Source organism: Nerophis ophidion, linkage group LG26 (genome assembly GCF_033978795.1).
Source record: "Nerophis ophidion isolate RoL-2023_Sa linkage group LG26, RoL_Noph_v1.0, whole genome shotgun sequence".
In the NCBI taxonomy this organism is placed as follows: Eukaryota; Metazoa; Chordata; class Actinopteri; order Syngnathiformes; family Syngnathidae; genus Nerophis; species Nerophis ophidion.
The window spans coordinates 5,840,916-5,864,489 of NC_084636.1; the positions used below are offsets into that span (position 1 = coordinate 5,840,916).

At 37.5% G+C, this 23,574-nt stretch overlaps 1 protein-coding gene across 1 annotated transcript in view; it reads right to left on the reverse strand.

The window, feature by feature from the left end:
• The window catches only part of sned1 (sushi, nidogen and EGF-like domains 1), a 116,767-nt gene that overhangs the window by 64,180 nt on the left and 29,013 nt on the right, over positions 1 to 23,574 (reverse strand). The window contains exons 2-5 of the mRNA XM_061888000.1: positions 6,171 to 6,458; positions 2,189 to 2,329; positions 1,917 to 2,079; positions 1,714 to 1,839 (exon numbers count right to left, since the gene is read on the reverse strand). Coding sequence (XP_061743984.1) covers positions 1,714 to 1,839; positions 1,917 to 2,079; positions 2,189 to 2,329; positions 6,171 to 6,458 — 718 coding nt within the window. The remainder of the gene's footprint in view (positions 1 to 1,713; positions 1,840 to 1,916; positions 2,080 to 2,188; positions 2,330 to 6,170; positions 6,459 to 23,574) is intronic.

Genomic DNA, 23,574 nt, shown 5'->3' on the forward strand with positions numbered 1-23,574 from the left:
ACAATTTGATTAATAAACATTTTTTGTAATTAAATTCATACACTAAATTTTAATTTTTTTACATTGAATTTTAAAACACTGAATTAAAAAAAAAATTGTCAGCATAATTTGATGTGAAAAAATTATTTTATCATATGGCCCCGTCCCTGGGTGCATCTCCCATTTTGCCATGCAGTCTGCTGAAAATGATGGAAAGCGGCATTGAGGTTAATTTGTGTTTTATTGTAACACTGATTTTATGTATGATTATGGTTTGAATCAATCCAACAATTGCGAAAACAACCTTTTACTGTCATTATCGGCTACCGAGTTTAATTTTTTAATGATTTCTGCTGCTTGTGTGCCTTGGGATTCAATTAAAAAAATGTGCCTTGGCTCAAAAAAGGTTGAAAAACACTGGTCTAGTGTCCCTCCTTGTCGTCTTCCAACAGCATTCTTCTGTTCCTGCTTTAACAGTCCCCCTTCGGTGGGTTCCCCTGACACCGACATCCTCGCACTGGAGCACAGGAAGTCCGATTTAACACGTTTTTTATTTTGCTCACACACAGCAACAGCACTCTGCTCTGCGACTTTTCAGTCTCTCTGGTGTGTCTTTCCAGCGTGTGTGTGTCCCAACTCCAACTCCAAAAAACCATGTCTCTGCCCGGCTGCTACTGATAAGCATGGCAGGTGATTGGATGATCATACCCAGCTGGGTAATCCAATCACCTGCCAATCTCCAACTGGGTAGTCCAAACTCCTGCCCACCCCTAGCTGGGTAATCCTATCACCTGCCCACCTCAACACCCACGTTACAAGCTGTGTGTCTCGTCTACCCCGTATTCCCCTTTTTTTCCCTGCCCCTCTTGAATCTCGACCTCCCTTTGTTAGAAAAATTGCATGTAAATTATCAATCAATCAATCAATCAATCAATGTTTACTTATATAGCCCCAAATCACTAGTGTCTCAAAGGGCTGCACAAACCACTACGACATCCTCGGTAGGCCCACATAAGGGCAAGGAAAACTCACACCCAGTGGGACGTCGGTGACAATGATGACTATGAGAACCTTGGAGAGGAGGAAAGCAATGGATGTCGAGTGGGTCTAACATGATACTGTGAAAGTTCAATCCATAATGGATCCAACACAGTCGTAAGAGTCCAGTCCAAAGCGGATCCAACACAGCAGCAATCAAAAAACTTTCCGCTCTCTGAGTTTCCAGTGAACAGATGAGCGCTGTCCTTGTTCGACCAAGCAAAGTCTTGGAAGATTCCGCTGTGTACGTTGTAATGAGACGGGAGGGCTTATCTATTGTCCTCAAAAACCCGCCAAAGCTGAATTCAGGACGAGCCCAAGCCTGAGGCATCTTCTTCTTTTGTCTTCAATGTGACCGAAAACAATAACTGTTTACATACTCCCCCATTCCTGTTGTGACATGTGATGTTGCGTAAACATTGAATATCTAAATAAAAGAGGAGACGTAAACCTTTTTCGTCAGAGTGTGGTGCAGGACTGTACAGAGAGTACAGTGGCCATGTCAATTGAATTCTGTCTCTGTTTGATTCCTTGCCTTTTGTCTTGTTTAATATATGTCATCAGTGTTTGAACCTGACACCCGAGCCTGCCTCGCCCCCCACTTGGAGTTCCGCACCTTGCTCGACACTTCCGGTAACACTCGGTGTTTTGATTCCTACACGTAGTCGATGAAATGGAAGTGTGGACGTGACTCACCGATGTGACATCGTCTGCCGGTGAAGCCTGCCAAGCAGGAGCAGGTGAAGGAAGGGTTCCCCGGGATGCAGTCGTCAATGCACTGGCCGCCATTCACACACGGTCTCAGGTGTGGACACACCGCCGCTGTGGGTGGAAGTCAAAACGTTCTTCCAGAGTCTCACCTCTCTCTCTCTCTCTCTCTCTCTCTCTCTCGGCCTCACCTGAGTTGTTGCAGCCGCCCACCTCCACGTTGGCGTCGTCTATGCGGAACACCCAGCGGCCTGGGTAGCCCACGTTGGTGGTGCCTTCCACGTCGACCACGTCGGCCGTGCGGGAGCCGGGGATGTTGAAATAGCGCCGGCCGTCGCCGGCGTTGAAGCCTGCCTGGGGAGGACAGGGAGGAGGGGGTCTCAGAGGGCCGACGCCTGTTTCCCGTCAAACCGCGTCACGGAGTCCGCGGTGGCTGGTGTGGGAGGCGGACCCGTGACCATACCTGTGCCGCGATGCCTCCCAGGCCCGCTGGGTCGCCGCCGCTGCTGGCGTGCTTGCCGGTGGTCCAGGTGATGTTGTTGTACTGGAATATGGTGAAGGAAAGATCTCCGTTTGTGATGAGGACCGCCTGGAAAGTGTTTACCTGCGCAGACAGAGAAGGTAGGAAAGTGTTTACCTGTGCAGAATATGGTTGTACGGTACACCGGTAGTAGTATAGTACCACCATACTAATTAAAGCTGGACCAACTTTTGCTGGTGTTTCCTGCCTTTACCCATTCAACATATCTTTACCTGCACCTTACCTACCTTCCCTGTATCCTGGGGTCACACTGGTGCTTCTTTCTGTCACCCATACATGCTGGTGCTTCCTGCCATCACCCAGAGAACATATCTTTACCTGCACATTACCTACCTTCTCTGTATCCAGGAGTCAAACTGGTGCCTCCTTCTTTCACCCAGTCAACATATCTTTACCTGAACATTACCTACCTTCCCTGCATCCTGGAGTCACACTGGTGCTTCTTTCTGTCACCCATACATGCTGGTGCTTCCTGCCATCACCCAGACAACATATCTTTACCTGCACATTACCTACCTTCTCTGTATCCTGGAGTCAAACTGGGGCCTCCTTCTCTCACCCAGTCAACATATCCTTACCCGCACATTACCTACCTTCTCTGTATCCTGGAGTCAAACTGGTGCCTCCTTCTTTCACCCAGACAACATATCTTTACCTGCACATGACCTACCTTCTCTGTATTCTGGAGTCAAACTGGTGCCTCCTTCTTTCATCCAGTCAACATATATTTACCCGCACACTACCTACCTTCTCTGGATTGTGTGGTCACGCTGGTGCTTCCTGCTTTTAAGCGGCCATCTTGAGACGGCAGCAGCGCAGCAGCATCAGCGCAGCGGTTCTACGAAGGCTCGTAAAATCAAAACCGGAGCAATTATTAAAACTCTTTTCGCAACTTATAATCAGAAGGGTTCACTCTCTCTCTCATGTGCGAGTTTGAAGCCGACACAACAAACGCGCTCAGAGGAGATAATGTTTGAAAACTTTTGTTTTGAAGGGGTAATTGCCAACTTCCTGTTGTTTTTTTGCTGAAGGTGTCACGGCTGTAAGTTATGTTTTGGTTTTGGTCATGCAATGTTTAGTTTCTGGACATTCAGTCACGTTTTTCACTTCCTGGTTTTGTTTGTTTCCATGCCAACGCATTAGTTCCCACCTTGTCACGCCCCTGCCCTCAGTCCCACACCTGTTCCTGATTATCACAGCCAGTATTTAAGTAATGTTCTTTCTGTTCATCATTCTGGGATCTTCACACTCGCACGCACCCTACCCATGGTGTTCCAACCTTCACGCCCTCGTCCACAGTTCCATGCTGTGTAAGTTTATGTATTTATGCCACAGTGCTAGTTTTGTTTTGTTTGTATATAGTCATGCTGTTGTGCTGTTTTGTTTTAACTATAGTATAGATTATTATCCGCCACAGAGCGCGTCCTTGGTTTGCCTTTTTGTAGTTTGTTTGTTTATTTGATAAATATCATGTACCTGAATTCACGCCTGGCTCGTCCTGTAGTCCTGCTGCATCGAAGGAGCACACACAATCCATGTCCAAGCCAAGTTATGACAGAAGGATGTAAATGAATAAAATGTAGGTCTAAGTGAGACCTACATAGAGGTTTTTGTTTCATGTCTCAACGACATTCCTATCAGAAGTTACAAGCAGTTTTGTCTGTGTTTTCTTCCTAGGAGCAGTTCTGCCTGTGTTTTATTCCTAGGGGGCGCTCTAGCGCAATTTGGAGTTTTGGAGTTTGTTTTTTTCTTTAGATTGCAATTTTCGTCAGTCCTGATGTGTGTGTCCAGTTTGGTGAGTTTTGAAGCATTTTAAGGGGGTCAAATTACAGCTCAAAGAGGCAAAAATTATATTTTTTAGGAAACTTTTGTTTTGAAGGGGTTTTTGCCAACTTCCTGTTGTTTTTTTGTTGAAGGATGTAAATGAATAAAATGTAGGTCTAAGTGAGACCTACATAGAGGTTTTTGTTTCATGTCTCTATGACATTCCTACCGGAAGTTACAAGCAGTTTTGTCTGTGTTTTCTTCCTAGGAGCAGTTCTGCCTGTGTTTTATTCCTAGGGGGCGCTAGAGCGCAATTTTGAGTTTTGGAGTTTGTTTTTTTCATTAGATCGCAATTTTCGTCAGTCCTGATATGTGTGTCCAGTTTGGTGAGTTTTGAAGCATTTTAAGGGGGTCAAATTACAGCTCAAAGAGGCAAAAATTATATTTTTTAGGAAACTTTTGTTTTGAAGGGGTTTTTGCCAACTTCCTGTTTTTTTGTTGAAGGATGTAAATGAATAAAATGTAGGTCTAAGTGAGACCTACATAGAGGTTTTTGTTTCATGTCTCAACGACATTCCTATCAGAAGCTACAAGCAGTTTTGTCTGTGTTTTCATCCTAGGAGCAGTTCTGCCTGTGTTTTATTCCTAGGGGGCGCTCTAGCGCAATTTTGAGTTTTGGAGTTTGTTTTTTTCATTAGATTGCAATTTTTGTCCGTCCTGATGTGTGTGTCCAGTTTGGTGAGTTTTGAAGCATTTTAAGGGGGTCAAATTACAGCTCAAAGAGGCAAAAATTATATTTTTTATGAAACTTTTGTTTTGAAGGGGTTTTTGCCAACTTCCTGTTTTTTTGTTGAAGGATGTAAATGAATAAAATGTAGGTCTAAGTGAGACCTACATAGAGGTTTTTGTTTCATGTCTCTATGACATTCCTACCGGAAGTTACAAGCAGTTTTGTCTGTGTTTTCTTCCTAGGAGCAGTTCTGCCTGTGTTTTATTCCTAGGGGGCGCTAGAGCGCAATTTTGAGTTTTGGAGTTTTTTTTTTTCATTAAATCGCAATTTTCGTCAGTCCTGATATGTGTGTCCAGTTTGGTGAGTTTTGAAGCATTTTAAGTGGGTCAAATTACAGCTCAAAGAGGCAAAAATTATATTTTTTATGAAACTTTTGTTTTGAAGGGGATTATATTTTTTATGAAACTTTTGTTTTGAAGGGGTTTTTGCCAACTTCCTGTTTTTTTGTTGAAGGATGTAAATTAATCAAATGTAGGTCTAAGTGAGACCTACATAGAGGTTTTTGTTTCATGTCTCTATGACATTCCTACCGGAAGTTACAAGCAGTTTCGTCTGTGTTTTCTTCCTAGGAGCAGTTCTGCCTGTGTTTTATTCCTAGGGGGCGCTAGAGCGCAATTTTGAGTTTTGGAGTTTGTTTTTTTTTTTCATTAGATCGCAATTTTCGTCAGTCCTGAAGTTTGTGTCCAGTTTGGTGAGTTTTGAAGCATTTTAAGGGGGTCAAATACAGCTCAAAGAGGCAAAAATGACATTTTTTAGATAACTTTTGTTTTGAAGGGTTTTTGCCCACGTTGTTGGGATAATTGTGTCCTGCCTAATGTCAAGCATGCCTGCACGAGTGCTGCCCCTCCCTTGTGTTGTTAGCATAAGTTTGTCAATGGACACTAGTGCAGAAAGTCGAGTTAGAGGAGTCAGTGTACAGCTTTATAGCAGTATAAATGTACCGACAATGAAAGGGTGTCGTCGTAAGCAGGATAATTGTGTCCTGCCTAAAGTCAAGCGTGGCGCACGAGTGCTGCCGGCACCGAGGAGCTGAGGAAGCTGCACACAGACTACTCTAAGGTCCCTGTGGAGAGGCGGCCCCGGCGAACGAGCAGCGGGGCAGGGCATGCTGCAGCCTGGACCAAGATGGCGGCGAGGAGGCGCCGCAGTCATGTGCAGGTGTGTGGATCGCGCACCAGTACACAGGACTGCGGCGTCGTTCCCGGCACGCCTCCACCTCTCCGCTCCGCCGCATTCTCCGCCTCCTCGCCGCCATCTTGGTCCGGGCTCCGGCGTGCCCTGTCCCGCTGCTCGTTCGCCGGCTCCGCCTCTCCCCAGTCCCTTCCTGACAGAGTGAAGGTGAGTCCATACCGGCGTGTTGGCGCTGCCGCCGAAGAAGGTGACTCGGTCCCAGGTGCAGACCAGGACCCAGGTGGCGTTGAAGTGGGACAAGTCCGGGAAGTAGATCCTGACGTGGGCGGCGGCCCTGCTCAAGATGGACGCCTCCCGACTCTCCCTGTAGAAGACTCTCCCCGCCCGCCGGTTGTCCACGTCAGCCCAGAAGGGCGCCACGGCCCTGCGGTCGCCGGCGATGGGGAAGGCCACGGGTGTGAACTGGGACACCTCCCTCAGGAAGGAGACCAGGCCGTTGTTGTTCACCTGCGCAGGAAGCAGGACAGTTTTGGAGGCAGCGTGAGTCCTGCAGGATGTTTGCACTTCCAGCTGGCAAACACACGCTAACTTTGTCGTGCGGGAGGGAAATATGCTTTAGCACGTCTCTCTTAGCAACATCTTCATAAAGTACATGATCTAATATCAACATTTTTATAAAGTAACTTCTCTAATTATTAACATTTAAAAAAAATACTTTTCTAATATCAACATTTTAATAAAGTAACTTCTCTAATATCAACATTTTAATAAAATAACTTCTGTAATATCAACATTTTAATAAAGTAACTTCTCTAATTATGAACATTTTAATAAAACAAATGATCTAATATGAACATTTTAATAAAATAACTTTTCTAATATCAACATTTTAATAAAATAACTTCTCTAATATCAACATTTTAATAAAATAACTTTTCTAATATCAACATTTTAATGAAATAACTTTTCTAGTTATTAACATTTTAATAAAATTACTTCTCTAATATCAACATTTTAAAAAGTAACTTTTCTAATTATTAACATTTTAATAAAATTACTTCACTAGTATCAACATTTTAATAAAGTAACTTCTCTAATTATTAACATTTTAATAAAATAACTTTTATAATATCAACATTTTAATAAAATAAAAATCTAATATCAAAATTTTAATAAAATAACTTTTCTAATTATTAACATTTTAATAAAATTACTTCTCTAATATCAACATGTTAATAAAGTAACTTCTCTAATTATGAACATTTTAATAAAATTACTTTTCTAATATCAACATTTTAATAAAGTAACTTCTCTAATATCAACATTTTAATGAAATAACTTTTTTAATATCAGCATTTTAATAAAGTAACTTCTCTAATGTCAACATTTTAATAAAATAAATTATCCAATATCAACATTTTAATAAAATAAAAATTTAATATCAACATTTTAATAAAATAACTTCTCTAATGTCAACATTTTAATAAAATAAATTATCCAATATCAACATTTTAATAAAATAAAAATTTAATATCAACATTTTAATAAAATAACTTCTCTAATATCAACATTTTAATAAAGTAACTTCTCTAATTAGTAACATTTTGATAAAATTACTTTTCTAATATCAACATTTTAATAAAATAACTTCTCTAATGTCATTATTTTCATAAAATAAATTAGATAATATCAACATTTTAATAAAGCAAATGATCTAATATGAACATTTTAATAAAATAACTTTTCTAATATCAACATTTTAATAAAACAACTTCTCTAATATCAACATTTTAATAAACTTACTTTTCTAATATCAACATTTTAATGAAATAACTTTTCTAATTATTAACATTTTAATAAAATTACTTCTCTAATATCAACATTTTAAAAAGTAACTTTTCTAATTATTAACATTTTAATAAAATTACTTCACTAGTATCAACATTTTAATAAAGTAACTTCTTTAATTATTAACATTTTAATAAAATTACTTTTCTAATATCAACATTTTAATAAAATAAAAATCTAATATCAACATTTTAATAAAATAACTTTTCTAATTATTAACATTTTAATAAAATTACTTTTCTAATATCAACATTTTAATGAAATAACTTTTCTAATTATTAACATTTTAATAAAATTACTTCACTAATATCAACATTTTAATAAAGTAACTTCTCTAATTATTAACATTTTAATAAAATTACTTTTATAATATCAACATTTTAATAAAGGAACTTTTCTAATTTCAACATTTTAATAAAATAACTTCTCTAATCTCATTATTTTAATAAAATAAATCATAAATCATCAATATTTTAATAAAACAAATGATCTAATATCAACATTTTAATAAAATAACTTTTCTAATATCAACATTTTAATAAAATAACTTCTCTAATATCAACATTTTAATAAAATTACTTTTCTAATATCAACATTTTAATAAAATAACTTCTCTAATATCAACATTTTAATAAAATTACTTTTCTAATATCAACATTTTAATGAAATAACTTTTCTAATTATTAACATTTTAATAGAATTACTTCTCTAATATCAACATTTTAAAAAGTAACTTTTCTAATTATTAACATTTTAATAAAATAACTTCTCTAATATCAACATTTTAATAAAATTACTTCTCTAATATCAACATTTTAAAAAGTAACTTTTCTAATTATTAACATTTTAATAAAATAACTTTTATAATATCAACATTTTAATATAATAACTGTTCTAATATCAACATTTTAATAAAATAACTTTTCTAATTATTAACATTTTAATAAAATAACTTTTATAATATCAACATTTTAATAAAATAACTTTTCTAATTATTAACATTTTAATAAAATTACTTCTCTAATATCAACATTTTAATAATGTAACTTCTCTAATTGTTAACATTTTAATAAAATTACTTTTATAATATCAACATTTTAATATAATAACTGTTCTAATATCAACATTTTAATGAAGGAACTTTTCTAATTTCAACATTTTAATAAAATAACTTCTCTAATCTCATTATTTTATTAAATAAATCATATATCATCAACATTTTAATAAAACAAATGATCTAATATCAACATTTTAATAAAATAACTTTTCTAATATCAACATTTTAATAAAATAAATGATCTAATATCAACATTTTAATAAAATAACTTTTCTAATATCAACATTTTAATAAAATAAATTATCTAATATCAACATTTTAATAAAATAACTTTTCTAATATCAACATTTTAATAAAATAAATTATCTAACATCAACATTTTAATAAAATAAATGATCTAATATCAACATTTTAATAAAATAACTTTTCTAATATCAGCATTTTAATTAACAAAATTATGTAATATCAACATTTTAATAAAGTAACTTCTATAATATCAACATTTTCATAAACTAACTTCTCTAATATCAACATCTTAATAAAATAACTTCTCTAATATCAACATTTTAATAAAGTAACTTCTCTAATATCAACATTTTAATAAAATAAATTTTCTAATATCAACATTTTCATAAAATAAATTTTCTAATATCAACATTTTCATAAAATAACTTTTCTAATATCAGCATTTTAATTAACAAAATTATCTAATATCAACATTTTAATAAAACATATGATATAATATCAACATCTTAATAAAATAACTTCTCTAATATCAACATTTTAATAAAGTAACTTTTCTAACATCAACATTTTAATAAAATAAATGATCTAATATCAACATTTTAATAAAATAACTTTTCTAATATCAGCATTTTAATTAACAAAATTATCTAATATCAACATTTTAATAAAGTAACTTCTATAATATCAACATTTTCATAAACTAACTTCTCTAATATCAACATCTTAATAAAATAACTTCTCTAATATCAACATTTTAATAAAGTAACTTCTCTAATATCAACATTTTAATAAAATAAATTTTCTAATATCAACATTTTCATAAAATAAATTTTCTAATATCAACATTTTCATAAAATAACTTCTCTAATATCAACTTTTTAATAAAACATATGATATAATATCAACATCTTAATAAAATAACTTCTCTAATATCAACATTTTAATAAAGTAACTTCTCTAATATCAACAATTTAATAAAATACATTTTTTAATATCAACATATTCATAAAATAACTTCTCTAATATCAACATTTTGATAAAACAAATGATCCAATATCAACATTTTAATGAATTAACTTCTGTAATATCAAAATTTTCATAAAGTAACTTCTCATATATCAACATGTAACAAACGCACCCAAGTTCCCCGGGTGTCGCTACCACTACGCAAATTAAGGAGTCAAAGGTGGGACCAGATATTCAGCTGGGAATGTGTAAAACGGTAAATAAACACAAGACATGTATAACTATCAGCCACAACATAACTAGGCTTATATGTAATACCCCCCCCCCCCCTATGAACCGCAAATATGAATCAAACACCCGCACACATACTTGCCAACCCTCCCGGATTTTCCGGGAGACTCCCGAAATTCAGCGCCTCGCCCGAAAACCTCTCCGGAGAAATTTTATCCCGAAAACCTCCCGGAAATAAGGCGGAGCTGGAGGCCACGCCTCTTCCAGCTCCATGCGGACCTGAGTGAGGACAGCCTGTTTTCACGTCCGCCTTTCCACAATATAAACAGCGTGTCTGCCCAAAGACGTTATAACGTTTCCGTCTACCGTAAAGCAGTTTGTCTGCCGTAAACAGCAATGTTGTGACACTCTAAATCAGGACAATCCTGCCATCTACTGTACATGCATATGTGACAATAACATCTACGTGCGGTGCACAACTGTTGCATACAACAAGGAGACGAAGCAGAAGAACGAGGAAGATACAGCCGTGGCGACGCCGACGACGAGTAAGATGGAGAAATACGCCTGTAAGTTCCAAGCCACAGCTGCGATTGGACCTGGATAGCCTCCAGGAAGAAGTAGTGGTAGTTAGAAAAATAGTGACGGAGAAAAGAACAAGGATGGACAATTCAACCCTTAACTCAACAATGAGTAGATGAGTGTTATGTGTGTGTATGTGTGTGGTAAATAAATGAACACTGAAATTCAAATATTTTTATTATTTATATATATATATATATATGAAATACTTGACTTAATAATAATAATAATAATAATAATGGATTAGATTTATATCGCGCTTTTCTATTGTTAGATACTCAAAGCGCTCGCAGAGAAGTGGGAACCCATCATTCATTCACACCTGGTGGTGGTAAGCTACATCTGTACCCACAGCTGCCCTGGGGTAGACTGACGGAAGCGTGGCTGCCAGTTTGCGCCTACGGCCCCTCCGACCACCACCAATCATTCATCCATCATTCATTCACCAGTGTGAGCGGCACTGGGGGCAAGGGTAAAGTGTCCTGCCCAAGGACACAACGGCAGCGATTTGGATGTCAATAGGTGGGAATCAAACCTGCAACTCTGAGGTTTCTGGCATGGCCGCTCTAACCACTACGCCAGGGTGAATTCTAGCTGTAAATATACTCCTCCACTCTTAATCACGCCCCCCGCCCCACCCCCGACCACGCCCCCCACCTCCCGAAATCGGAGGTCTCAAGGTTGGCAAGTATACCCGCACAACAAACTCAATCCCACAGCCCAAAGTACCGTTCACCTCCCCAAAATTTTACATATATTTCCCCAAAGTTACCACAGCGGCACGCACGTACGGGCAAGCAATCAATTGTTCGGAAGCCGCAGCTGTGTACTCACGGCACCGCGTCTGCGCATCCAACTCAAAAGTCTGTGTTGTCCAGGTTCTCCCAGGCCAATGGTAAGACACAAAACGGTCAAAAAATGCGGACACTCCCATAAAGTGGCTCATGAGTAAAAAAAAACGCTGGCTGACAGGTGCCCCAGGTGGTGTGTGTCGTCTACTCCCGCTTCTGCCTCCCTACATTCATTTACGTTACGTTTTTTAATATTAACATGATTATTTAACATGCGTGTAACACTTTATAATAAGTAAATGGATGACATAATAAGTATATATATATATATATATATTTATTTTACCAGCTGAGCACAAGTTAACTGTGACTGGCAATATTTATTATATATATATGTGTATATATATATATATATGTACATATATATATATATATACACATATATATATTAGAGATGCGCGGTTTGCAATCTCATGACGAAAAAATAGATTTTAATTAGATTCGGGCGGGTGGCGGTTGAACCATCCGGAGATATTTGATATCCATGATTCTGGAATCCGCATCCTTTGCCATTCAAAGAGCCATTCAAAGCGAAGAAGACAATAGGAGACGCTATTATTTTCTGGAATGTCTGCCGGCAGTCACCCTGATATTAAATATTAGTGTGTGCAATGAAGCCAGTGGCTTTGTCGCCGTCTACATCATACACGATCTCCTCGTCAGTACAGCAACATGTGTGTGGTTTCCGCGGCAACACCCACACGACTGCAAGGCATACTGGGTGACGCGGAGTACACTAATGGTTGTGATGTAAACAATTTTAACACTCTTAGTAATATGCGCCACGCTGTGAAGCCACACCAATTAAGAACGACAAACACATTTCAGGAGAACATCCTCACAGTACTAGTGTGTGAATGTGAGTGTGAATGTTGTCTGTCTATCTGTGTTGGCCCTGCGATGGGGTGGCGACTTGTCCAGGGTGTACCCCGCCTTCCGCCCGACTGTAGCTGAGATAGGCGCCAGCGCCCCCCGCGACCCCAAAAGGGAATAAGTGGTAGAAAATGGATGGATGGATGGAGCCTCACAGTAACACAACATAAACGCAACACAACAAATACCCAGAATCCTTTGTATTCATGAGACTTCCTGACTATTTTATACACCCCAAACCCCCCCCGTGCGTCAGTAAGGTGGGCGGGGTTGTGGAAACGCGGGGGTGTAAAATATATTCAGGAAGTGTCATGGATACAAAGGATTATGGGTATTAGTCGTGTTGCGTTTATGTTGTGCTACTGTGAGGATGTTCTCCCGAAATGTGTTTGTCAATCTTGTAATGTGTGGCTTCACAGCGTGGCGCATATTACTAAGAGTGTTAAAATTGTTTATATCACAACCACCAGTGTACTCTGCGTCACCCAGTATGCCTTTCAATCTCATACGTGCGATTACGGAAGCTGCACACAACATTTCGCTGGACCAACATTCGGTCCGTTGATGTTGTTGAGGGTGTCAAAGACAACGGCCTCACAGCACGCCCATATTCTTGTCATCAGGATGAACGCTATTATTTAGTCCCGAGAACGTCAGCGGCTCCAATTGACTTCATTACTCTGTGAAACAGTTTTAAATAACTCTGTGAGTGGTAAAGGCGGCCAACCTCTGATGTAATTCAGCGGGCGGTTGGCGGGCGGGTACGGTCCTGATAAAATGTTGGTTCGGGTGGACGATGGGTGGATGACGATTTTGGTGATGCGGATGTGGATGATATAATTGCCTATCCGCGCATCTCTAATATATATATAATTGAGTAGAAAGGAGTGGAAGTGGAAGGAAAACAAAAAAAAAACGAAGGAGCAACCAGGTCAGGAAGACTAATTCCTAGTGAAGACGTTCCAGAAGCAGGTGCTGACCTTGGACGGCCATGAAAGACCTCCTTTCATACACACTTTCAGGCATCTTCTCCCCGTTTCCCTTCCACGGGTGAACTTTGCCTTCCGTGCCTGCGGGCCGGGCCGCTCTGCGACAAAACAACTTCTTTCAAACAACATCACGTCGCTGTCAAAACACGGGAGGAAGTTTTGCTTGGCGGCGGACAGAAGCCCAGTTAATTACCCGGCGCAATGTGTGTGGGGAGGGGGGGGGAACTATCTGATAGTGGGGGGGTGGATGAAAGGACGGATGCTCCCACAGCCTCTAATGAGAGCTGAAGTCCACCAAGGCCAGAACACGTGTGCTCAAATATGTGATCTGAGGACTCTGGAAGGCTTGGGAAGAAAACAAAACCTGGCAACTTTTCACCGAGACCAGAAATCCTCGACCTCTGAGTGGGTCTGACTCTTGAACTCTGGGGAAATAAGACTTTATTGACACTAGGGATCTGGACCCTAGGACACCTCACCATTACGACCAAATGGTCAGATTAACGTCAGAACCCAACATTGGTTAAACATCGCCAAAAAGTGTGTTGTTTCAACGTTGTATTTGTGTTGTAGGATATTGGTTGGAAAATGACCAAAATTCAATGGTTCAATCAACGTCAGAAGCCAACATTGGTCGATAAAAAGCATACGTTGTATCATTGATTAAAGGGGAACATTATCACAATTTCAGAAGGGTTAAAACCAACAAAAATCAGTTCCCAGTGGCTTATTTTGTTTTTCGAAGTCTTTTTCAAAATTTTACCCGTCCCGGAATATCCCTAAAAAAAGCCTTAAAGTGCTTGATTTTCGCTATCTGCGATGCCACTGTCCATTTCCCTGTGACGTCACATAGCGATTCCAATACAAACAATGGCGAATAGCACAGCAAGATGTAGCGACATTAGCTCGGATTCAGACTCGGATTTCAGCGGCTTAAGCGATTCAACAGATTACGCATGTATTGAAACAGATGGTTGGAGTATGGCGTAAAAAGGAATTGAAGAAGAAACTGAAGCTATTGAGCGAATAGCTATTGACACTATTCGGCCATGCATGTCTGTCTTAGCATCGCCGGTAAAATGTGCAGACCAACCTATCAGGACTTTCGCATTGACACTGGATCAACTTAAATCCTTCGATTGGTAAGTGTTTGTTTCGCATTAAATGTGGGTGGAAGGAAACACTGGATGTAAATATAGTTTCAAATGTACATACAGCTAGCCTAAATAGCATGTTAGCATCGATTAGCTGGCAGTCATGCCGCGACCAAATATGTCTGATTAGCACATAAGTCAATAACATCAACAAAACTCACTTTTGTGATTTCGTTGACTTTATCGTTGGGAATGCATCTGGTTTGAGTGTCGCTGGATATCCAAACATTTTTGCCATCTCTGTCATAGCATCGGCGGTAAAAACCAAACGAGGGACTTTCGCATCTTTTGACACTGGAGCAACTTAAATCCATCGATTGGTATTTGTTTGTTTGGCATTAAATGTGGGTGGAGGGAAAGGCTGGATGTAAATATAGCTACAAATAGGCATAATGCACACAGCTAGTCTAAATAGCATGTTAGCATCGATTAGCATGCCGTGTTAATAGATGCACATTCTACGTAAATCAACTTGAATCCGTCCCTGATCGTGTTGTCACACCCTCCGACAACACACCGACGAGGCATTCTGTCTCCAAGGTATTGGAAAATAGTCGAAAAAACGGAAAATAACAGAGCTGATTTGACTCGATGCGTGTGATGTGGTAAAGAAAAATGGCGCTGAGTACCGATGTGACGTCACGTTCTGAAAGGGATATAGAAAAACGCGTTTAATTCGCCAAAATTCACCCATTTAGAGTTCGGAAATCGGTTGAAAAAATATCCGGTCTTTTTTCTGCAACATCAAGGTATATATTGACGCTTACATAGGTCTGGTGATAATGTTCTCCTTTAAGGTTTTCATTGGGGACGAGCAATATGTGCACTTGTGGTTAAGGTTTTCATTGGGGACGAGCAATATGTGGACTTGTATAGTTAGGAGGATATGCCTCATTAATAGCTCAACTTCCACCAAACAGGTCTGGTGATAATGTTCCCCTTTAAACGTTGTTAAAAAGCATGTTTCAACGTTGTGTTTGTGTTGTAAAATGTTGGTTTGAAAATGAACAAAATTCTATGCTTAAATCAACGTCAAAACCCAACATTGATTGTTTCAAAGTTGTATCATTGATTTAACGTTAAAAAGCATCTAGTTTCAACGTTCTATCATTGAGTAAATGTTGTCAAAAAGCATCTTGTTCCAACGTAGCATTTGTGTTATGGAATATTGGTTGGAAAATGACTAAAATTCAATGGTCGAATCAACGTCAGAACCCAACATTGATTAAACGTCGTCAAAAAGCATGTTGTTTCAACGTTGTATCATTGATTAAACGTCAAAAAGCATGTTGTTTTAACGTTGTATCATTGATTAAACGTCAAAAAGCATGTTGTTTCAACGTTGTATCATTGATTAAACGTCATCAAAAAGCATGTTGTTTTAACGTTGTATCATTGATTAAACGTCAAAAAGCATGTTGTTTCAACGATGTATCATTGATTAAACATCAAAAAGCATGTTGTTTCAACGTTGTATCATTGATTAAACGTCATCAAAAAGCATGTTGTTTCAACGTTGTATCATTGATTAAATGTCAAAAAGCATGTTGTTTCAACGTTATATCATTGATTAAACGTCATCAAAAAGCATGTTGTTTCAACGTTGTATCATTGATTAAACGTCAAAAAGCATGTTGTCTCAACGTTATATCATTGATTAAACGTCATCAAAAAGCATGTTGTTTCAACGTTGTATCATTGATTAAACGTCAAAAAGCATGTTGTTTCAACGTTGTATCATTGATTAAACGTCATCAAAAAGCATGTTGTTTCAACGTTGTATCATTGATTAAACGTCATCAAAAAGCATGTTGTTTCAACGTTGTATCATTGATTAAACGTCATCAAAAAGCATGTTGTTTCAACGTTGTATCATTGATTAAACGTCATCAAAAAGCATGTTGTTTCAACGTTGTATCATTGATTAAACGTCAAAAAGCATGTTGTTTCAACGTTGTATCATTGAATAAACGTCAAAAAGCATGTTGTTTCAATGTTGTATGATTGATTTAACGTTAAAAAGCATCTAGTTTCAACGTTGTATCATTGATTAAACGTCATCAAAAAGCATGTTGTTTCAACATTGTATCATTGATTAAACGTCATCAAAAAGCATGTTGTTTCAACATTGTATCATTGATTAAACGTCATCAAAAAGCATGTTGTTTCAACATTGTATCATTGATTAAACGTCATCAAAAAGCATGTTGTTTCAACATTGTATCATTGATTAAACGTCATCAAAAAGCATGTTGTTTCAACGTTGTATCATTGAATAAACGTCAAAAAGCATGTTGTTTCAACGTTGTATCATTGATTAAACGTCATCAAAAAGCATGTTGTTTCAACGTTGTATCATTGAATAAACGTCAAAAAGCATGTTGTTTCAACGTTATATCATTGATTAAACGTCATCAAAAAGCATGTTGTTTGAACGTTGTATCATTGATTAAACGTCAAAAAGCATGTTGTTTCAACGTTGTATCATTGATTAAACGTCATCAAAAAGCATGTTGTTTCAACGTTGTATCATTGATTAAACGTCAAAAAGCATGTTGTTTCAACGTTGTATCATTGATTAAACGTCATCAAAAAGCATGTTGTTTCAACGTTGTATCATTGATTAAACGTCAAAAAGCATGTTGTTTCAACGTTGTATCATTGATTAAACGTCATCAAAAAGCATGTTGTTTCAACGTTGTATCATTGATTAAACGTCAAAAAGCATGTTGTTTCAACGTTGTATCATTGATTAAACGTCATCAAAAAGCATGTTGTTTCAACGTTGTATCATTGATTAAACGTCAAAAAGCATGTTGTTTCAACGTTGTATCATTGATTAAACGTCATCAAAAAGCATGTTGTTTCAACGTTGTATCATTGATTAAACGTCAAAAAGCATGTTGTTTCAACGTTGTATCATTGATTAAACGTCAAAAAGCATGTTGTTTCAACGTTGTATCATTGATTTAACGTTAAAAAGCATCTAGTTTCAACGTTGTATCATTGATTAAACATCAAAAAGCATGTTGTTTCAACGTTGTATCATTGATTAAACGTCAAAAAGCATGTTGTTTCAACGTTGTATCATTGATTTAACGTTAAAAAGCATCTAGTTTCAACGTTGTATCATTGATTAAACATCAAAAATCATGTTGTTTCAACGTTGTATCATTGATTAAACGTCATCACAAAGCATGTTGTTTCAACATTGTATCATTGATTAAACGTCATCAAAAAGCATGTTGTTTCAACGTTGTATCATTGATTAAACGTCATCAAAAAGCATGTTGTTTCAACGTTGTATCATTGATTAAACGTCAAAAAGCATGTTGTTTCAACGTTGTATCATTGATTTAACGTTAAAAAGCATCTAGTTTCAACGTTGTATCGTTTATTAAACATCAAAAAGCATGTTGTTTCAACATTGTATCATTGATTAAACGTCATCAAAAAGCATGTTGTTTCAACATTGTATCATTGATTAAACGTCATCAAAAAGCATGTTGTTTCAACGTTGTATCATTGATTAAACGTCAAAAAGCATGTTGTTTCAACGTTGTATCATTGATTAAACGTCATCAAAAAGCATGTTGTTTCAACGTTGTATCATTGATTAAACATCAAAAAGCATGTTGTTTCAACGTATCATTGATTAAACGTCATCAAAAAGCATGTTGTTTCAACGTTGTATCATTGATTAAACGTCAAAAAGCATGTTGTTTCAACGTTGTATCATTGATTAAACGTCATCAAAAAGCATGTTGTTTCAACGTTGTATTATTGATTAAACGTCAAAAAGCATGTTGTTTCAACGTTGTATCATTGATTAAACGTCATCAAAAAGCATGTTGTTTCAACGTTGTATCATTGATTAAACATCAAAAAGCATGTTGTTTCAACGTTGTATCATTGATTGAACGTCATCAAAAAGCATGTTGTTTCAACGTTATATCATTGATTAAACATCAAAAAGCATGTTGTTTCAACGTTGTATCATTGATTAAACGTCATCAAAAAGCATGTTGTTTCAACGTTGTATCATTGATTAAACGTCAAAAAGCATGTTGTTTCAACGTTATATCATTGATTAAACGTCAAAAAGCATGTTGTTTCAACGTTGTATCATTGATTAAACGTCAAAAAGCATGTTGTTTCAACGTTATATCATTGATTAAACGTCAAAAAGCATGTTGTTTCAACGTTGTATCATTGATTAAACGTCATCAAAAAGCATGTTGTTTCAACGTTGTATCATTGATTAAACGTCAAAAAGCATGTTGTTTCAACGTTATATCATTGATTAAACATCAAAAAGCATGTTGTTTCAACGTTGTATCATTGATTAAACGTCAAAAAGCATGTTGTTTCAACGTTGTATCATTGATTAAACGTCATCAAAAAGCATGTTGTTTCAACGTTGTATCATTGATTAAACGTAAAAAAGCATGTTGTTTCAACGTTGTATCATTGATTAAACGTCAAAAAGCATGTTGTTTCAACGTTGTATCATTGATTAAACGTCATCAAAAAGCATGTTGTTTCAACGTTGTATCATTGATTAAACGTCAAAAAGCATGTTGTTTCAACGTTATATCATTGATTAAACGTCATCAAAAAGCATGTTGTTTCAACGTTGTATCATTGATTAAACGTCATCAAAAAGCATGTTGTTTCAACGTTGTATCATTGATTTAACGTTAAAAAGCATCTAGTTTCAACGTTGTATCGTTTATTAAACATCAAAAAGCATGTTGTTTCAACGTTGTATCATTGATTAAACGTCATCAAAAGCATGTTGTTTCAACATTGTATCATTGATTAAACGTCATCAAAAAGCATGTTGTTTCAACGTTGTATCATTGATTAAACGTCAAAAAGCATGTTGTTTCAACGTTGTATCATTGATTAAACGTCATCAAAAAGCATGTTGTTTCAACGTTGTATCATTGATTAAACATCAAAAAGCATGTTGTTTCAACGTTGTATCATTGATTAAACGTCATCAAAAAGCATGTTGTTTCAACGTTGTATCATTGATTAAACGTCAAAAAGCATGTTGTTTCAACGTTGTATCATTGATTAAACGTCATCAAAAAGCATGTTGTTTCAACGTTGTATCATTGATTAAACGTCAAAAAGCATGTTGTTTCAACGTTGTATCATTGATTAAACGTCATCAAAAAGCATGTTGTTTCAACGTTGTATCATTGATTAAACGTCAAAAAGCATGTTGTTTCAACGTTGTATCATTGATTAAACATCAAAAAGCATGTTGTTTCAACGTTGTATCATTGATTAAACGTCATCAAAAAGCATGTTGTTTCAACGTTGTATCATTGATTAAACATCAAAAAGCATGTTGTTTCAACGTTGTATCATTGATTAAACGTCATCAAAAAGCATGTTGTTTCAACGTTATATCATTGATTAAACATCAAAAAGCATGTTGTTTCAACGTTGTATCATTGATTAAACGTCATCAAAAAGCATGTTGTTTCAACGTTGTATCATTGATTAAACGTCAAAAAGCATGTTGTTTCAACGTTATATCATTGATTAAACATCAAAAAGCATGTTGTTTCAACGTTGTATCATTGATTAAACGTCAAAAAGCATGTTGTTTCAACGTTGTATCATTGATTAAACGTCATCAAAAAGCATGTTGTTTCAACGTTGTATCATTGATTAAACGTCAAAAAGCATGTTGTTTCAACGTTGTATCATTGATTAAACGTCAAAAAGCATGTTGTTTCAACGTTGTATCATTGATTAAACGTCATCAAAAAGCATGTTGTTTCAACGTTGTATCATTGATTAAACGTCAAAAAGCATGTTGTTTCAACGTTATATCATTGATTAAACGTCATCAAAAAGCATGTTGTTTCAACGTTGTATCATTGATTAAACGTCATCAAAAAGCATGTTGTTTCAACGTTGTATCATTGATTAAACGTCATCAAAAAGCATGTTGTTTCAACGTTATATCATTGATTAAACGTCATCAAAAAGCATGTTGTTTCAACGTTGTATCATTGATTAAACGTCATCAAAAAGCATGTTGTTTCAACGTTGTATCATTGATTAAACGTCAAAAAGCATGTTGTTTCAACGTTATATCATTGATTAAACGTCATCAAAAAGCATGTTGTTTCAACGTTGTATCATTGATTAAACGTCATCAAAAAGCATGTTGTTTCAACGTTGTATCATTGATTAAACGTCATCAAAAAGCATGTTGTTTCAACGTTGTATCATTGATTAAACGTCAAAAAGCATGTTGTTTCAACGTTATATCATTGATTAAACGTCATCAAAAAGCATGTTGTTTCAACGTTGTATCATTGATTAAACGTCATCAAAAAGCATGTTGTTTCAACGTTGTATCATTGATTAAACGTCAAAAAGCATGTTGTTTCAACGTTATATCATTGATTAAACGTCATCAAAAAGCATGTTGTTTCAACGTTGTATCATTGATTAAACGTCATCAAAAAGCATGTTGTTTCAACGTTGTATCATTGATTAAACGTCATCAAAAAGCATGTTGTTTCAACGTCATTGTGGGGAGGCCGAGCCGACGGCAAGGAAGCGGAGAATGCAAGCGAGCGGCGAGGCGGGGCGTGCCGGGAGCGACGCCGCAGTCAATTTCAGGTGCGTGGATCACACACCGGGACACAATTAATGTATCTCCTAACAATGTATAAAAGGGGAGAAGGAGGAGAGAACGAGGCAGACGGAGTTGGAGAGCCTGCAGCAACGGACGAAGAGCGGAGGCGAGACAGAACAAAACGCGGCCGACTAAAGAGCGACGGCGCAAAAGACTTTCTTCAAAATAAACAAAAGTCAAACTTGCAAAAGCAATGTCCTTCCTTGGTGGTCAGTGGAACCCTCACGACGACGGCAAGAGACTGTCACAGTCATGTTTGAGTTGCCCGACGTCAGGACCTAATTCCACCAGTTCTCAGCGCACAAGACTTGGGACTTCCCTACCATGCGGTCTACAAAGCGCAGCGGTCTGCAGTCAGCATGCAGAAAGGTGACTTCCTGCATGTTGACAAAGATGTGAATGTAGGCACACTTAGTCAGAACTGAGGGCCCATTGTCTCTCCAGGCTGAGCCTCCGCACTTAGGTGAGAGAGTGCAAGGCCAAGGTCAGGTTCACAGCAGAGAAGGGATGGTGTGTGCTCGCTCCGTAAGAATCATCATATTTCTTACTCTCGCTCTCACGTCCAGGATTTAGTTTGGGTGGGTTTCTGCCGATTTATGGAGGACAACAAACTTTGATGTGGTGCGAGCGGCGCCAAAGCAACTTGAAGAAGGTGCCCGGGCGTGAAGTGAGAGAAACATCTCATCTAAAAAAAAAAAAAAAAAAAAAAGGATGTTTTGATTACGGCGCTCAAAAGCTCCTGCCTTAACTTTTTAACTCTGCGGGGATTTTTTGGGGCGATAAATCCTGTTTGGAAGAAGTTGAACGCTGCCGGTAATTACCGTCAGATTTATTGAGGCGGGTTTCATGACACAACCGGCACGCCGCCGCCAACAATAACAATTTAACATGCGTAGCCACTTATTTACTTATGGGAGCCCTTCCCCTCAAAGAGCCATTCAAAAAGACCGCCTCGTTATTAGAGTGATCTTTATTCTGCAGTGTAGTTGTGTGAATGCTCCAAAAAATTCACACATCAACTTATTAGGGACCGAAGACCCTATTGCATGGGTGTCAAACTCTGGCCCGCGGGCCAAATTCGGCCCGCCGTGTAATTTCATTTGGCCCTTGAGGCAATATCAAATTAAGATTAGAGCTGGCCCGCCGGTATTATACAAGGGTGGTGCTGCTGTAACAACTCGTTTGCCAACCCTCACGATTTACCCGAGAGACTCCCGAATTTCACTGCCCCTCCCGAAAGTCTCCCGGGGCAACCGTTCTTCCGAATTTCTCCCGATTTCCCCCCGGACAACAATATCGGGGGCGTGCCTCGAAGACATTGCCGTTAGCGTCTTCTACAACCTGTCGTCACATGCCAGCCCAATCACATAATATGTGCGGCTTTAACACACACGAGTGAATGCAATCAATACTTGGTCAACAGCCATACAGGTCACACTGAGGGTGGACGTATAAACGACTTTAACACTGTTACAAATATGCGCCACACTGTGAAGCCACACCAAACAAGATTGACTAACACATTTCGGGAGAACATCTGCACCGTAACACACGTAATACCCAGAACCCCTTGCACACAATATACACCCCCCACTACCACCAAACCCGCCGCCCCCCCAATTTTTATTTAAATTTGTATTTGATATGCCATTGATATTTTTTAGTTATTATTGATAGGTTGATTGGCAACACTAAATTGGCCCTAGTGTGTGAATGTGAGTGTGAATGTTGTCTGTCTATCTGTGTTGGCCCTGCGATGAAGTCGTGACTTGTCCATGGTGTACACTGCCTTCCTGCTTAATGCGGCTGTGATAGGCTCCAGCGACCCCAGAAGGGACAAGCGGTAGAAAATGGATGGATGGATGGATAACTTGAAACTCGACTTTGCATGTCACTATAAAGTTATATAAGCCTTACTTGTTAAATATTCAATGCAGAACTTGTTCGGGTCCCTACTAAAAGGTTAATTTCTTCAAATTTGGCCCGCGGCTTAGTTCCGTTTTAAATTTTGGCCCACTCTGTATTTGAGTTTGACACCCCCGCCCTATTGTATTTCTAAGGTTTTATTATTATTATACTGCCGCCCCGCGACCCCAAAAGGGAATAAGCGGTAGGAAATGGATGGATGGATACTGCCGCCTCTTTGAGCTGTAATT